Source organism: Brachyistius frenatus, unplaced genomic scaffold (genome assembly GCF_029030835.1).
Source record: "Brachyistius frenatus isolate BFR_SWC_R1_liver_20210118 unplaced genomic scaffold, ASM2903083v1 Contig_13, whole genome shotgun sequence".
Lineage (NCBI taxonomy): Eukaryota > Metazoa > Chordata > Actinopteri > Embiotocidae > Brachyistius > Brachyistius frenatus.
In genome coordinates, this window is record NW_027210612.1 from 780386 (window position 1) to 797639 (window position 17254).

General features: G+C 40.5%; 2 protein-coding genes across 2 annotated transcripts in view; both read left to right on the forward strand.

Annotated features, from left to right (window-relative positions):
* tet1 (tet methylcytosine dioxygenase 1) overlaps positions 1 to 6469 on the forward strand; it is a 34293-nt gene extending 27824 nt beyond the window's left edge. The window contains exons 5-12 of the mRNA XM_069692651.1: positions 568 to 661; positions 1043 to 1251; positions 1346 to 1496; positions 1821 to 1910; positions 2230 to 2367; positions 2530 to 2706; positions 2852 to 2996; positions 3122 to 6469. Of these exons, the coding sequence (XP_069548752.1) occupies positions 568 to 661; positions 1043 to 1251; positions 1346 to 1496; positions 1821 to 1910; positions 2230 to 2367; positions 2530 to 2706; positions 2852 to 2996; positions 3122 to 4176 (2059 nt within the window). The 3' untranslated portion in view covers positions 4177 to 6469. The remainder of the gene's footprint in view (positions 1 to 567; positions 662 to 1042; positions 1252 to 1345; positions 1497 to 1820; positions 1911 to 2229; positions 2368 to 2529; positions 2707 to 2851; positions 2997 to 3121) is intronic.
* A 1232-nt stretch (positions 6470 to 7701) lies between these two features.
* On the forward strand, positions 7702 to 16981 carry eif4e1c (eukaryotic translation initiation factor 4E family member 1c). Its single transcript, XM_069692654.1, has 7 exons — positions 7702 to 7761; positions 9001 to 9086; positions 13784 to 13879; positions 14154 to 14217; positions 14365 to 14478; positions 14604 to 14743; positions 15788 to 16981. Exons 1-7 carry the CDS (start codon positions 7744 to 7746, stop codon positions 15900 to 15902), a joined length of 633 nt encoding a protein of 210 aa, XP_069548755.1. The 5' UTR covers positions 7702 to 7743; the 3' UTR covers positions 15903 to 16981.
* The last annotated feature ends 273 nt before the right edge of the window (positions 16982 to 17254 follow it).

Genomic DNA, 17254 nt, shown 5'->3' on the forward strand with positions numbered 1-17254 from the left:
CAGCACATATACAACACACACACACACACACACACACACACACACACATACACACAGAGCATGTTCAAACAGGAAACCCCTGGAGCTGAGACGAGGGGCCCGTAAACCAATATGACAGCTTGTTTCAAACTTAGGGTCCATCACTGTCCATCTGACATCCATTCTTAACTGAGAAGAACAATGTTGTAGTTTATTTTTTTATTTTTCATCAAAGCAGCTTCACTTTTGCTCTAATGCCATCTTATGGACACCTACACATACTGGCTGTATGTTTACTGTACTGTGTGGGTGACTATGCATTACAACAGTTTGTGTATTTCAAACATTTGATTTGTTTATGCTGTGGGATTTGTGTTGTGTCAGTGTAATGTTGTCTAATATGTATTGTCAGTGATGCATGTTGTGTGGTCTATAGCACAAACTATTTCTTTTGTGTGTGTGTGTGTGTGTGTGTGTGTGTGTGTGTGTGTGTGTGTGTGTGTGTGTGTGTGTGTGTGTGTGTGTGTGTGTGTGTGTGTGTGTGTGTGTGTGTGTGTGTGTGTGTGTGTGTGTGTGTGTGTGCCACAGGTATGGAGCCAAAGGAAATGCAGTAAGGGTGGAGATTGTCGTTTACACGGGGAAAGAAGGGAAGAGCTCCCAGGGGTGTCCAATAGCTAAATGGGTACGTGATTGGCTTTTGTGTCCTGAATACAGTATACCTGCTATACTGCCGCACCAGCCGCCGCTGTGCCCTAAATGAAGAGTATTGAAGTTTTCTTGTGAATCCCAGATTTTTATCGTTACCACATCCACAGAAAACCCTTACCTGCCCCAACCTCATTAACCAGAACTTAAATATAATAAATTCCAATTTCATTCATGGCATAGATCAAGATATAAATATGACCATTTTCCAACCACTATAGACCCGGTCTGGTGTTTGTCAGGTCGATCACAGTAATTTGAACTCATTACTCCATGGGAATCCATAATTATGCAATCTGTTGTTGTTTTTTAAGTCGTTCGTCTGTTAAAACCTTCTTGTTCTCTACGTGCGCAACAGGTGATCCGGCGTGGCAGTGAAGAGGAGAAGCTGCTGTGTTTGGTCCGCCAAAGGCCGGGGCACCACTGTGACACTGCCGTGTTGGTGATCCTCATCCTGGCGTGGGAGGGAATCCCTCGGCCGGTGGCGGACCACCTCTACCGGGAGCTCACAGACACACTCTTTAAATACGGCTCCCCCACCAGCCGCCGCTGTGCCCTAAATGAAGAGTGAGTACCTTGTCCTTTTTGTTTTTATACAGAAATACTTCTTTTTAGCTGTTTTCATGTCTTTATTTTTTTTCCCCTCCCTTCATCTACGCAGTCGTACGTGCGCATGCCAGGGTTTGGACCCAGATACCTGTGGAGCTTCATTTTCCTTTGGCTGCTCCTGGAGTATGTACTTCAACGGCTGTAAGTTTGCTCGCAGCAAAGTGCCGCGCAAGTTCCGCCTGCTTGGAGACTACCGGGAGCAGGTGAGGCTATTTGTTGATTGGCATTTCTCCTGTGTGTTTCTCCTGATGTTAATAGTGATGTGAGAGAATATTGTGTACAATCAATGTTAGCCTTTCCTTTTTTGTCTGTCTATGTTTTTACTGCACGTTAAATCAAACAATCTTTTTCTCCTCCTTTGCATTATATTTACAGTGAAGGTTTATTTAGTTGGATCAAATCCTTTTCAAACAATTGCGTCCTAGTGGCTCGTGTTGAATAGGACAATCACAACCTTAGGCAGAACCAAAGAACACTTTTAAATCGGCTGTTATTGACAACAAAAGTTCGAAATCTTTGACATCCAGGAGGAGAAGATAGAGGGCAACCTTCAGAATCTCGCCAGTGACCTCGCACCACTGTACAGCAGACTGGCTCCTGAAGCTTTTCAAAACCAGGTAGGAAACATTTAACACTAGACCTGTGTCAGGCTGGTTCTAATGTAGTTTCAATAGAATTGATTTGAAGTTTGTTCTTCGTGTTATCAAATTACAGCACAAAATCGTTCCAGATTGCTTCAGTGACCTCCTCACGGTTGATGCTCGAGATTCATGTTTTCTGCTGTTCCTCAATTGCTGAACGTCACTTGAGCTCCATGTAGTTCATTTGCCAGCATCCCTGTGGATTTGAGAATATGCCCTTCTCATACAACAAGAAGAACTTGCGTCTTCACCACAAACCAAATTTTCCCATGTCTTGTCTTTTCACCTCTCACAGGTGGAATATGATGCAGCAGGGGAGAACTGCCGGCTGGGTAGGAGGGAGGGACGTCCTTTTTCTGGGGTCACAGCCTGTGTGGATTTCTGTGCTCACGCTCATAAGGACACCAGCAACATGAACAACGGCAGCACTGTGGTAAGCAGGCTAGGAGTGTCACACCGTTCAATTTACGTCTATAGTGTGTGTCTGAATGCAGCCCCAAAGGTCACTGCTTCTAGTTATGCATCTGTCTTTTCAGGTATTGATCAGGTTTTGATTGTTTGAACAACTTGCCTTTTCTCTTGTGTCCTCTTTCAGGTTTGCACTTTAACTAAGGAAGATAACCGTGCAGTGCGTAACATACCAGAAGATGAGCAGCTCCATGTGCTGCCACTTTACAAGATCTCTGACAGGGATGAGTTTGGTCAGGTCGAGGGCCAGTGGGCCAAGATCCAAAGTGGCGCTCTGCAAGTTCTGTCTTCCTTTCCCCGAGAGGTGAGCGAACAGGAAAACAGCTTTTACTGTTTATTATTATGCTGCTTTGTTTCTTTTGTCAGTGATTTTAGTTATTTAATGCAAAGATATAAAACAATTTTATTCATGTGTCATGTTTTAAATCATTGATTTTTATATGTATCAGGTGCGTCTACTTGCTGAGCCGGTGAAATCCGCCCGTAAGATCAGGCAAGAAGCTCGTCTTAAGGCTCAAGCAGAGAGAATGGAGAAGAAGCTGGGGCTGACTCCGCTCACTCCTGGGAAAGTGAAAACTGAAACCCCCAATAAAGGTACTAAATCTAAGTCTCTGGACATGTTGTTAATGAAAAACTGAGGTCAGAATTTATAAATGTTTTTTTATTATTACACAAGATTATCTAATTAAAAATGTATGTATTTTCTATCCCAAAAAAAGATCCCATGGGCTACTATAGCTCTTACAAACCACCACCCAGACCTGCCAGTGTTGGACGGTACCCACCAGAGAGGAATCAACCCGGCACTTACAGCCAGAGCACCAGCAGCTACCCCACTCCGGGGGCAGGGGTCAGCCCACAAAGGGAGGTCATCTCCCCCAACCACCGTGGCCTGCCTGGCCACCAGCTTGGACATAATGGTTCAGCTCTTAACTACAAGACAATGAGTGACTCTGTGAATGGTTATCCTCCAGCATCTGGTGACCAGCGTGTTCTGTCAGAACGTATACCTCCACACAACACCCTTCGTGACTACCCTTTTAAATCTGAGCCCAACGAGATGCACTGCTCTCCTCTGCGCAGACTCTCCCCCAGCGGGAGTGCGCCTCCTCCCTCCTTCTCACCCAGACCTACCTCTGAGGGCCTCTTTAGCAGGCTCAACGGACTCCACAGGGCTGCAGGAGATGTCGCAGCAGAGGTCAGGGGTCATGGCCTCCCTCCGATCTCATCTCTCCCCCATTCCCTACAAGCTCCTCCGCTTGAACCGGAGGAAGTTAAGCAGGAAGAGGTGTGGTCAGACAGCGAACACAATTTCCAGGACCGCAACATAGGCGGAGTCGCCGTGGCACCGTCACACGGCTCCATCCTAATCGAGTGTGCTCGGCGGGAGCTCCACGCCACCACCCCTATTCTCAGGCCAAACCGCAGCCACCCCACCCGAATCTCCCTGGTCTTCTACCAGCACAAGTCCCTAAATGAGCCAGGCCACGGCATGGCTATGTGGGACGCCAAAATGGCCAAGCGGGAACGGGAACGGGAGGAGGAGGCTGAGAGATTAAGGGTGGAGGGCAGCCTGAGCCAAGGTGCAGGTAACAACGACAAAGGTGCTGAAGGGGTGGAGGGAGAGGAGGAAACAGGTGAGGAGGCAAAGGAGACAAGTAGGAACATGAATGTCCCCACACGTCAGGCGTGGACGCTTCCAAGGGACGGTGTCATCACCGTGTCCCCTTATGCTCTGACCCAAGTGACAGGCCCTTACAACCGCTGGACTTAGTCAACATGTTTAACACCCAAACACACCCAAACACACACACACAGAAAACTCCTACACCGTGTGCTTCTGCCTTACCTCAATCATCTTCAAACTGCTACCCTCATTTTTATGTGGTTTTCATCGTGCTTTTCTAATATCTGTTCACTTTGTCCTTCTTCGTCTCTGCCTTCAAAGTGATGAGGAAGACCAAAGTTTGTTGGCTTCTTAACTGTGAGTCTCAGTGTTGGTTTTTAATGTAAAGAGATGGTGCTTTGAAGCATTTATAGACGTTTTTAAACTGGTTTTATATTCATGATTTAGAACGGAAAAAAGATGTGATTATTTATTCTGATCATAACGATTTCTATTTAATTTCTGGTGTAAGCCTGTTTACTGCAAGATTTATATGATCACCTGCATTATGTGTTGACGCTCAGATATTATGTTGTACAGTAGGACTACACTTTTTATTTCAGCCAATTGGTCTCTTTTCATCAGACGAATCTCATTGGCTTTTTACATCGGTGCCATTCTCACTGTAATCTTTATCAAGCAAACTCGTTACATCACATCATGTAGAAAATAAGACTAATATTGTGCATATATTAACTACAGATTGTCACATGTAGCATTGTGCTTTTCCTTTTGCTGCCTCCGACTCATGTTGGCGGTCAATGAAAGAGATGTACTTCTTTAGTTTGTTGTTTTGTTTATTTTCTCTACATCTGGATGGCTTGTCTTTAATCCACAGATATGTATGGCATATTAAGAAGCACTTTTTTCATTTTCCTAAACTTAACTTGAAAAAGGTCCCAGTCCATAGGCCTGAATATGTATGTACAGACAGAGATATATATGACAGTTTAGCATGAACCCCCTTTTCTTTTCTTTTTTACATTATTTCTGCATTTATTTGCTCTTCATTCATTTGATTGAAAATGGCATACATATCTAAAGAAATTCAAAACTTAAGCATAACGAGGAATTATGAAATGCTGCATCAGTGAAGTGCTTATCATGAATGGCACTGTTCAGCATCTGGAAAAGGAATTCTAAAGTCTTTCATAGGGAACAAGTGTGACGATAGGAAATCAAAGCTTACTGTACATTTTATTGGTGCTAATGAGACTTCTGTGGTTTTTTTTAAAGAAACCACAAAGTTTCAGACATGTCAACAGAATATTGCCAGCTTTTATGTCCACACTCTGGATTTGAATAGAAAACTGTTATCCACTTCTGAATAATCAAACTTGTTCTTCTGCTGCCTCCTCCCTGCTTGTGTCGTAAAAACCACTCAAACATCAGATCCCACTCAGACGATTGCCTAAGGCGTAGATTTCGGGTGCTCTACCTTTGTGATGACGTTGTTTACAGAATTTTTTTTTTTACAGGGTCTGACTAAAGGGGTTGGTGTTAACTCCCGGTGAATCAGGATTTTTATTTTGCTGTTAAGAGAAACTCTTGATTTTCAGAACTCATCAATGAAACTTCAGCACAACCGATAAAAACCTTTCACTCATCTTCACACTAACACTGATGGCGTAATGTTTTCTGTAGAAACATTTTGGTCTTTTACACACTTGCGTTTGGTGCTAATAAGACAAGATGTCAAGGTGCATACATTGGTTTAACCTGGTTATATACTTATATGGTGCTTTTTTTTTTAAACTCGGCACACACTGATCTGCTATATGATTCAATACAAAGGTAGTTTTATTAATTCTCTGGATCACTACTGGCTGGCAACAGACTGAGATGTCTCACAATGTTCGTCAAGTATCAGTAAAAAAGCAAATTATTGTTCAGATGTCTATCTACAGTTCAAATGTCTTCCGCAGATAACCCAACTCTCCAACAGATATCACAGCATACACAGCAAAACAAATGAATGTAAACTGGTTTTTAAATCTGTTGATTTTTTTTTTTATTTTTTTTTTTTAACATTTTTGAATATGATGTGACAAAAATCAGTTATAAATGTTTATTTGGATTTACTGTGGGGGACACTCAGTCCGCATTGAACATTTTTTTGTATCAACTAACAACTAGCACCAGCATTCAAAAAACTGAAAAAAAAAAAACTTTTATTAGTAGAAAATGTGTAAATATGTATGTGAACCACATTGTTTTTACTGTATTGTTAATGGTGTTTAGACAATGGGTGATCTTGCTTATTTTGAAACTGAATTACTGTATGTTGCTGAAAGTATATCCAGTTTAGACTTGAGATGAGACTAAATTTAGCATTCCTTTTATGGATGGCTGATCTCTTTCGGGATTGTGAAATAAAGTCATATTTATATTTTGGACCTGATTAAGAGTTCCTCTTCTTTTTTCTGTCTGCATTTCCTACACGAGCTGTAACAGTGTATGACTCACTGTGATGGTATTCCAGTGCAGTCATTTAGACTTTGTCCTCTCAATGTCTGAGAATGAAACACTACCTGTTTTTGTACATTTTGTCTCCTGACCTGATAAAATGACACCCCCCTCCCCCCAAAATCACACTGAGGATGTAAGAAAGTCATTTCCTCCTGATTCAGTGAGATGTAAGTTATTAATGTCAACAAACACATATCAGCAATTCTTGTAGGGGCTCCTCCTCAGGTGAGATGTGAAGGGAGGGGGGGGGGGATCCTCCATCTACTCCTCTGTTATCTGTACTATCTGTATTTAAGGATTTCACTGAACCACACGGTGGATAATGTACTCTGATAATTAATAATAATGACACATTGAAAAAAGAACAATATAAAATGATTTTGTTTTAAAATTTCAAAAAAAATGGGCTACACAAGAATCAAAAGAGGCTAAATGCACTTAAAGAATCAGATCATGCAAAATAACCCCTCTCAGAGAGCCCAAATCTTGTACAAAAAAAAAAAAAAAAGTCAGACCTTTACAGTCCTTCCTGTTACATAGTTTTATTGCCCTTATGATTCTGGAACTTATAATTTTTTTATATTTGAATTCTACAAGCATAAACACTGTAAGACTGATATTTATAATTCTGCTGTATTCATCTGAGAAAGACACTGTATAATGTGCATCAACAGAAACATTCAACTTAAATATTTTCCTATCCTCTTCCTAATTATTATTATTTTTTTAATTAATTTGAACATATTACCCTTTGTAACAAAAATACTGACAATAAATACAAATGTGATATTTTATAGGATTCAGATTCGTACGGAATGGAGGGAGAGAACTTTCTGTTATCTTTAGCTCCTTGGGTCAAATAAACGCTGATTGGCTGAGTGAGGAAGGGCTGCAAAAAAAAAAAAAAAAAAAAAAAAAAGAAATGTAATGTAATGTTGCTCGTTCACGTGGCATCAAAAAACCACTAAATGTCAAAACATCCACAACGTATGCTAATTCATTTTATGAGCTCCGCAAGCTCTTACTTGCACATCGTATTTTCGACAGAAAAAAAATGCGCCTTCCTCGTTAAATGGGTCCTCTCTGCGGGGAAGCCTACGTGGTTTCAGGTCGCCCAACCTAGATTGGACTGAGGCGGCTTCCGTAGCACCGTGAGTGGTCGGAGTGACGCAGAGCGCCGAACGGGCAGATCGTCCTACAGTCAAGATGGCGACATCGGAGCCGGTAAGAGGGACAAGAGATAGCTGGGGGGGGGGGGAAACTCGAATAATATGCACGCGAAAGAGTAGCCGCGTCCTTCAGTTTGTGCGGGGACTGCATTACGCGACCTCGCCCTCTTTTGAAAGGAGGTTCGCGTTTTTTGGCGGAACGGGTGCGCTCCGGGTCCTCGGGTGTCGGCGTGGATTAGCGTTAGCACGCACGGCGGTGTGATGGATACGGCACTGCCTGACTTTGTTGGCAGGGAGGGAGTGACTGGACGTCGTTCATTCAAACTCAAAACCGACGAGGAGCTTTAATCCGCTTCTGTATTGTGCTCCACGTCATGCCGCGGGTTTAATCCACGACAGGCGCCTTTTAACTGCTCGTGCTGTTTTATTGGTGACGGGATTTCTTTACAATCTGGACACGTGTGGATCTAGCTCGTAGCTAGCCTCGATCGTCGCGCAAAGGGTAAACTGTAAAGTTAGCTTCACCCACTGATTTCTTAGTACCGACCACAGGCTCGGGGTTTTTTGGTTTTTTTTCTGTGAATTTTTGCGAATAATGGTGGAAAAAAATGTTAATGTTTTCGAGCTGGATGCTGATGTTACATTTTGAAAGTAATACTGAAAGTGTAGGATGATGGCCACGATCCCTGAAGGGGGAAAAAAAAAAAAATCAATAACTGCAGTGTGGATATGATTGTTAGTCAGCTCCATCAGTTTGCTTAAAGTATATTTAATGCAGCTTGAACAGCTGGTTAGGTTTAGAAAGCTGTCACCTACTTTCAATAATGAGTGTATGGTCGAGATGGGACTTAATTTGAGAGGCGTAACTTAAACCATAATGTCACATTCAGGGTTTTCTCTGCCATTATGACGCTTGGGAGCAGCACCCAATTGTTTGTTTTTTTCACAACATCTAAACTGCAATAGCTTCACTACAAGCTGTTTGTTATTTACACGGCAAACAATGCGTTTTAAATAAATATTTTAATGATAAGAGTAAAAAAAATAACGTGAAAATGCATCGTTTTTAGTCCGATAACTGCTACCACAGCACTTAAGACCTTCAGAAACAGAGTAAACCCTGATATCAGTAGAATATTAATACACCGCCGACCTGCATCAAGTCTGCGTTAACTCCTTAATGATGAGTTACACTGAGTGGATGAGTCTGACATATATATATATATATGTAAAATGAATGTCTGTTGTAGTCAAAGAAGATATTTGATTTGTATGTGTGTGTTTGTCTTCTCAGAAAGCAGCTGAAACTGAAGACCAACCAACTGAAACTCAGGTTGTTGCAAATCCTGAGCAGTATATCAAACATCCCTTGCAAAACAAGTGAGTACCAAACGGACTAGGGATCGACCGATATGGCTTTTTCAGGGCCGATACTGATTATTGATAATTAAGGACACCGATAACCCGATATGTGAAACTGATATACATTTGCAGTAAAAAAATATATATATATATATATATATTTATGTCAAAATTTGGAATAACAAATTCTTACACAAAACTTAATTCAGTGACTTTAAATAGATAAATGCTTCCACTACATAATCTCATTATGAAGGTATATTGCAATCTGGGCTATTTGGTGTCCCCACTCTGTTCTGCTGCGCTGCGTGTCTGAGTGTGCGACAGCTCCACCCTTCACGATACACAGAAGGGCAGCAGCACAGAAATGATCAGAGCTGCTCTCCCCAGTAGGAGAAACATGGGATAACGAGTCGCTACAGTGTGGGACGAACTTTTATGAAACACGTGTGTTGTTAAACTGTTAAAAAGAGAAGGCAAATATGACATGATTGTGGTGTTTTTGCAACTTCAGCGTAGAGGACTGTGATGTTTGTAACTTCTGCCGTGTCTACCATTTTACCTTTTGAAACGGTCCTCTGGGCTGCTGAGAACTTATCTGCCACTGAAGCGAAGCCAGCTTCTTCTGTGGCGGAGAAGTTCTCAGCGTTTATTGGTTACACCTCGAGTAACAGCCAATCAGATAAAACTGAGGGCGGGACATTGCTTAATGACCACAGAGTGGTGACTACCGACTGAGAGGGACGCTGCATCAGAGCCAAATTTTTTTTTTTTTTTTTTTTTTTTAATCATTATCAGTGAATTAAAAAAAAATAATAATACAGATAATCGGGAAATGCTAAATATATGTTCCGATAATCGGTCGACCCCTAAAACAGACGCTGTGTTTGACAGGATACTGGCAGGAATCTGGCGAGCCAACATGAACCATGATAAAGTGTTTACATTTAAGTATTTATGATATATTACAGGTTTTTTTGTGTCTTATTTTAGGATGACTTTCATATTCAAAAGCTGGGCTACAGCTATCGATTATTTCCATTATCAGTCGATTATTCTTCTGGTTTACTCAATTCCTTGTATGATCAGAAAATATTGAAAAACATCTACCAGTGTTTCCCAAAGCTCCAGGTGCAGCCTCAAATGTTTTGTTCTGTCTATCTAAATGACTAATTGAATATTAGGACAGCTGGAAAAGAATCAACTAATTGATTAATCAACCAAATTGTTGCAGCTCTTATAAATAACTTTCACATTATTGAAGGTTTTTATGGTATTATGCAACAAGTCCTGCAGTGCTGCTCTGTGCAAACCTATACTGCTGTTTGTAAAGGCCTAAAAGTGTTTTCATTCAAAATTAAGCATCTGGCACACAAGAATATAACACAGTTGCAACATGAAAGCAGTGGGACTGAGGATAATTACTGAGGAGGCCCCTAATACTCAGTCTAACTGCTCTGCGACATGTGAATTAGCTTCTGTAGTCACTCAAAAGGTGTGTGTACTAACAAATGCCTCATAAACCTGTGCTCTCTGTTAATCCGTCATATTTTTAGCACCATATTAAGCCTAATTGGCAACAGAAAATTGCTCCGCATCATCTGGTGGATACTTGCCTTTGGTTGAAGTATGCTATGACAAAAAAAACTTTTTTTTTTTTTTTTTTTTATTTAAAATGATTTATAGTTAGATGGTGTGATGTAGGTGGAGTATGTGTTCAGGTTTAACTCTGAATGAAGAGTTCTGCTTCCTGTTCCGCATGTTAGTGGCGCGATTGTTCCTCACTATTGTCCTTTTAGAAGTGTTATCACAGTTTTGTGGTGGTGACGTCCTATTCAGGAGCTTTGTGCAGTCGGTTTGGGGAACGCTGACTAGTTCACTTAGCAAGTCACTTCTAGGCCATTCTGCTTGTTCAGCCCAGCCTCAGGGGTCAAGGTTTGTCCAGGTCTGGCCCACATTATCCTGCCAATCTGTTTATAGGCACTCGGATTTGATCTGAGCATACTGTGCTTCATGCATTCTGCTGTAACATCCTCGATGGTGGACGTCTCAGTTAGAGGCCGAGGTGCCTTCACTTCTGTCTTAGTGAACAGCTGTTTTTCACTGTGAAGAAGTCCTGGCATGTTGGATTGTTTCAACTGTGCGGTTTATTATTCTTTACAAATATAGTACATGTTGTAACATATCTTGCGTCATTAGCTGTTAGCTGTAGTAAACTTTGTTCCTTAATGAAAGATGGACTTGATTTGGATAAATGGGGTGTCAGTTTGGCAAAAAGATTAAATACACTACAAATGTGTATATTGTATAATATATTCTTTTAGTTCAGCCCGCTCATTCACTCAGAGTTATTTAGACACCTGGGGAGACTTACCTCACTGCTCCTTTTCGTAATGTGTGAAACTCAACCTGCAGAGACATTATCTTGCTTGAGATTGGCAGCACAGCACTATTTATATTTACTTTTACTTCGTCACCAGTTGCGTTTTACAGTGGTGAGTTGAGGGGAATCCATAGATGGACCTGAACAGGCTGCACATCTGTTACTCAGCTGATGATGATCACGTTCAAGTTTCAAGTCATGTAACAGGATTTTTATGCGGTGCTGACTTTAAGGGAAACCAACAGCTCCCGTAATGTAAGAAAAACACATTCAGTCGCTGAAAACCTTTCTGCTGGGCAAATTGAATAATATAGACTACTGTGGTAAAGAGGTTAAAAAGTAATAAAAAAAAAAAAAACCCACCAATATTATTTATGCTTATGCTTTTTTCCAGACATGGATGTGCCTTTCTTAAAGATAATAATGGATGAAGGTGCTGTAGAAATATGACTTTGAAAAAGAAATGCCAAGATCGTCTGGTGAAAGATGAACCTGCAGTTTCAGCCAAATAAAAGTACATCCTGCCTGATTACTTTTAATTATGGTTAACTAAATAATGGTTGATACTGATACCAGTATTTGCAAATACAAAAATTCAAAAATTATATCAGCTAGTACATCCTTTACTTTTATTTGTGTTTTGTGGCTGTGATATGAACTACTTTAATATAAGATCATGTTTTTGTACCTCAAAACCAGTATGGCATTTCTTTATTGTGAGTTCATGTTACTTATTTGTTGCCATGTACACTGATACAGATGTATACATATTTGCAAGCTAATATTTGGCCTGAAATGATCATTTTAGCTCTGATGAAGTCTTTCTCTATAAACAGATATCTGCATATGATTGCAGAATCTGTAGGCAACAGGACAAGGTTTGGTGTTGGAGCCTTTTGGGGTTTGTGAGTCTGACTTGTATTGATGTGTGGTGGTTTTAAACTGTTAACTGAGTGTAAATGGGCTACTTATGAAATAATGTATCGTAGATGTTGTCTCTCAAATCCTTTCTTGCATCTCAAGTTGCTAATTGGACTGTAAACAACAACCGGCACTTGGAAAAGGAAGTCTTTTGCACTGGCTGCACCGTTACTTCCGAAATATTGGTTGTTGTCCCCAGAGGCTAAATTATCGTCTCACCAACTGCCTGTGGGCTCCAAGATTGCTAATGAAGAGCCTGAACAACCTCTGAACATTTCAAATTCAACATTAACTCTCTTATGGCATCAAGACAGCCACGTTTTTACACAAACATAGTTTTTAAAATATATTCCTGAACAGAAATGTCTTTATTTAGACGTTGTTGTTTTTTTTTTTTTCATGCGTCATGTTTTAGTCTAGACATGCTCCTTGTACCATCGTCAGCTCATTAAATGTTGCTCCGCCTGTTACTCTGTTTGTGCTTGTTTAGTGTCTTCATTAGTGGATCCTTCGTTTCAAACCACAAGCCCACATTTCGCCACAATAGCTACCCTCTTTGGCAATACAGTCCACCACCGATGTCTGTGAAACAGGTTAATTGGATTAGGATTTTAAAGGCTTCAATATTTGGTCTGCATCATATTAGTGTGACAGAATTTTGTGGCAGATGAGGAGCAGGGCCCTCAGGAAATCCACCACTGACTTGACCAACTGCCTGATAAATTTGTACATCCCATGGCTAGACATTAATTCATGCAATGTTACCTGTGGGTTCACCAGAGGATCCACGCTGGTGTTTAGTCCGTCCACCCCCCACCCCTCCCCCATCAGTGTTGTGTAATAATGTGTGTCAGTGGAGTTGCTACATGGCACGTTACATATGTTTTCATCCTATGCTTTGGCGTTGCTTCACAAGCACAATATCTGCGTTGGTGGTACGTGGGTGGGGTTGATGTCAGAGTTGTATGCAGCGGGGGGCACGGGGTTCGGCTGATGCCCTCTCACTGCCCCCATCCGTCCCCTGAGAGCCCCTCCCCTCCTGGGAATAGATGAAAGAATAACAGCAGCCATCGTAAACAAAGGCTGCATTTGTAGTGCTGGTGATGGCTGGCTCACTCTGTTCTCCTGCATTAGCATGCATGCTTTTGTAACTAGCTGCTATTGTGAAACGGGGTGTATATCGGTTATTAAGACCGGGTCTTTTTTTTTTATATATATATATACATTAGCAAAACAAAGTAAAAGCCTCTCAAACATTCCTCATTCTACTGAGATTAAAAACTTCCCTGATTTGTTTTTTCTTCCAAAAAATAATGGCATTGCTATTGTAAACGACAGAAATAAACTTAATTGTCTGTCATTTTTCTGCTGCCTTGTGAACACTTATGAGTCTTGTCTTTTCCTCCCTCAGATGGGCCCTGTGGTATTTCAAAAACGACAAGAGCAAAAGCTGGACGGAGAACTTGCGTCTCATCTCCAAGTTTGACACAGTGGAAGACTTTTGGGCGTATGTTTTTCAGCAAATTTTCTTGTGCAATTATGATTTTGTCAATATATATAGGAGTGTATAAGTGTTTAAAAGGAATTACCTGTTTAATTGCACTCTGATACACATGAAAACAAGAAGGAAAATCTTGAAGCCAAAATACTCTTGAAACAGCGTCAACATTTTTGAATGAACGTAGAATTCTTCACTGTACCACCTTTCTGAACTAATGAAGCTCGTACTGTTATAGAAGCCAATACTCATGTTGGAATCCACCTTTCTGTGTTTCTTCCAGATTATACAACCACATACAGCAACCAAGCAAACTGGGCTTTGGCTGTGATTATTGCTTATTTAAGGTGAGGCAAAAAAAAAAAACTAATCAATTTTATTGAAGTAAATACGGTTGTTTTCTCATTTGAGTCTCACTTTAAATTAATCGTTGTTGCTTTTTTGTTTGGTTTTTAGAATTAAGTGTTTAATAGCTGTTTAATTTTGTGTGTCAGGATGGGATCAAGCCGATGTGGGAGGATGACAGGAACAAGCTGGGGGGTCGATGGCTCATGACTCTCAATAAGCAACAGAGACACAACGACCTTGACCGCTACTGGATGGAAACGGTAAGACAACTGTTTTGTCTTTCCTTCTCTGCAAAACGAATCAGCATTGTCATATGTTTCTCCTGATGGAGTTATTAAAACATAATAATATAATTAATATTGGGTATCACGTATGTGTTTTGCAGCTCTTGTGTTTAGTCGGTGAGTCATTCGATGAGGCAAGTGAAGATGTGTGTGGAGCTGTGGTCAATGTCAGACCCAAAGGTGACAAAATAGCCATCTGGACGAGCAACTGCCAAAACAGGGATGCCATCATGACGATAGGGTGAGTTGTGAAATCACATTGCTCATAATATACAGTCACTTGCCACTTTATTAGGTAACTGGTTGAACACCTGTTTGCCTTCAGAACTGCCTTGTTTCTTCTTAACAAAGATTTGACAAGGTGCTGGAAACATTACTGTACCTTTTTCCTATGTTACCAAAATACTGCATATACTGTAGGTACTGGAAATTAAAAAAAAAAAAAAATTCAGTAGTATTGGTATCGAACATAGACTGTATATAAAAGTGGACGTAGCTTCTGGGTCCCAAAAGTGAAGCCACACCGAAGTGCATTAAACTGCAATACCACCGAGGGCCACTAGGGGCTGGCTCCCAAAAATATCTGGCTACAACAGACTCCCATTCAAAAAGTGTAAAAGTCTCTCATGAAATACAAAGTCAGTTGTTTTTTTCCCCCACAAGTCGTAATGGTATCATTCGCGAAGTCCATGCCATCTGATCAGTGTCCCGGTAATTCTTCCAAAAATAGTTCAATCATTAATTAGAAATTTGTCCTCAAAAAGTGTTATATTTGGGGCGTGTCTGTTTGATTGATAGCCCTGTGGTGCAGACAGCTTTTCTATGTAGGTGAGCGCATATAGTGTCTTCAGGTTCTAAATCAGATTCCCCCGCTCGCTCTTCCAAATATTGTCACTTCTGGCTTGAAATACTGAGATGGCGACGGCAGAAATGCAGAACAATTCGGCTATTGATTGCCCCTTGGTTGTAGTGAGCGATTATTTGAGTTACTGATGCCTTTCTGTCAGCCTGGACCAGTCTGGCCATTCTTGTCTGAACTCTGCCATATACAAGGCATTCTTACCCAGAGAAACCCCTCTCACTGGATGTTTTCAGATCATAAAGATGGCTGAATATCCTAGTATATCAGCAGTTTCTAAATTTTCAAACCATTCTGACTGGACCAACAACCACGTGTGGGTGTACTGTATTCATAGTAAAAGATACTTACTCACCACTAGATGGTGACATGAAGTTAAACATAATTCTTTACACGGCATTCAACTTCCATCTTGTGTTTCCACAGGCAACTTTACAAAGAACGTCTGAGCATCCCCACCAAGGCCATCATCGGCTACCAGTCACATGACGACACGTCCAGTAAGAGCGGATCCACCACCAAGAACATGTACTCCGTTTGAGAAACTTCCGCCCCTCATTTCAACTTGCGGTAGATTTAAACAATTACCAATCTGCATCATCACATTAATTTTTGAGTTGTCAACTACTATAGTGTCCTTTCCTTTAATTGCAAAGAGAGTTGTTCATGGTATGTACAGTTGGAGCTTCCCCCGAACACAAGAGGTCAGTGGAGCGAGAGTTATAAACAGGGAGGTGGCTTGAAAGGAGAACAGTGTCTGGCTCGTGATGTCAAACGTGAGCAAGAGAACATAAATTATTTCCTTTTGAGAGTTGACGAATTCTGTGATTAATACCAATACCTCACCGAGTTTAGCTGAGAACAAGCTCTTTTCTTTTTTTTCTTTTTTTTCATTCTTGATGAATTTGAGTTGCAAAAAAAAAAAAAAAGAGTTTAAGGCCTTGTATTTTTTTTCACTCCGTATAAAAACTGTTTCTCACTTCACAGGAACTCTACAGTAGACAACTTATCCTCAGAACAATTTTTTAAGGGCAATTTTAACTTGAGATCTCCTGAAGTGTTAAGCATGACTCTGGTTTTCAGATGCACCAGCTTGAAGAATCGACAGTATCTTATGGTTTGTAAAAGACTGTGGTCACACTCCAAAGTATATGGGTTTGGATTTAAGGCCACTTATTGTTTCAGCCATGCTGGAATTGTGGGATATTGCTTGTAGTACTTTTGGAACTTTTTTTTTTTTTCTTTACCCTTACATTTATTTATAATGTATGCATTGCAGTTACTTAGTTGAAAGACAACCATGGAAAAAACATTTTTTTTTTTTGCATTTTTGTTATTAAGGTTAATAATGTGGACTACTGCATATAAATGACATTTTTTTACAGTGTACCATACAGTAAAGATGCTGACAGAATTAGGTGTGCTTTTCACTGTTTTCTTCCTAACAAAAACTGTAGATAATGTCGCACTCCTCTCTTGGTTGATGCGAAAGAAAGATGATATTCATTGTGAAATGATTTTGCTCATAATGTATCTTTATTATCTGTAATTCCAGGATGTATATTACCTTCTTTCAAGTAAAGGTTAAGTGCTTTGCATTAAAACCAAAACCGCCATGTCTCAATTTGTGAAAATGTTTGGTTTCACTGTGAAGTTCGGCACTGAATCATGTCAAACGAAACAAAACCTGCAATAACAGATTTCCGTTTCATAATTTGGGAGCACATGATGTGTGAGGACACGACACTGATTTATCACTCTTAATATGGCTAACATGTTAACAAAATGTTGCTTATTTACAACATTCAGCAGTTACAGAGCAGCAATCATTTGGAGTCATTTGGCTAAGTGTAATATTTACTGTTTTAACTTGAACTTTTTCACGTACAATAA

Excerpts from the sequence above, each read along its gene's own strand:
- eif4e1c (XM_069692654.1), top strand. Across the intron at positions 13,880-14,153 it reads ACAGTGGAAGACTTTTGGGC|ATTATACAACCACATACAGC; the intron begins GTATGTTTTTCA and ends TGTTTCTTCCAG. Across the intron at positions 14,218-14,364 it reads GTGATTATTGCTTATTTAAG|GATGGGATCAAGCCGATGTG; the intron begins GTGAGGCAAAAA and ends TTTGTGTGTCAG.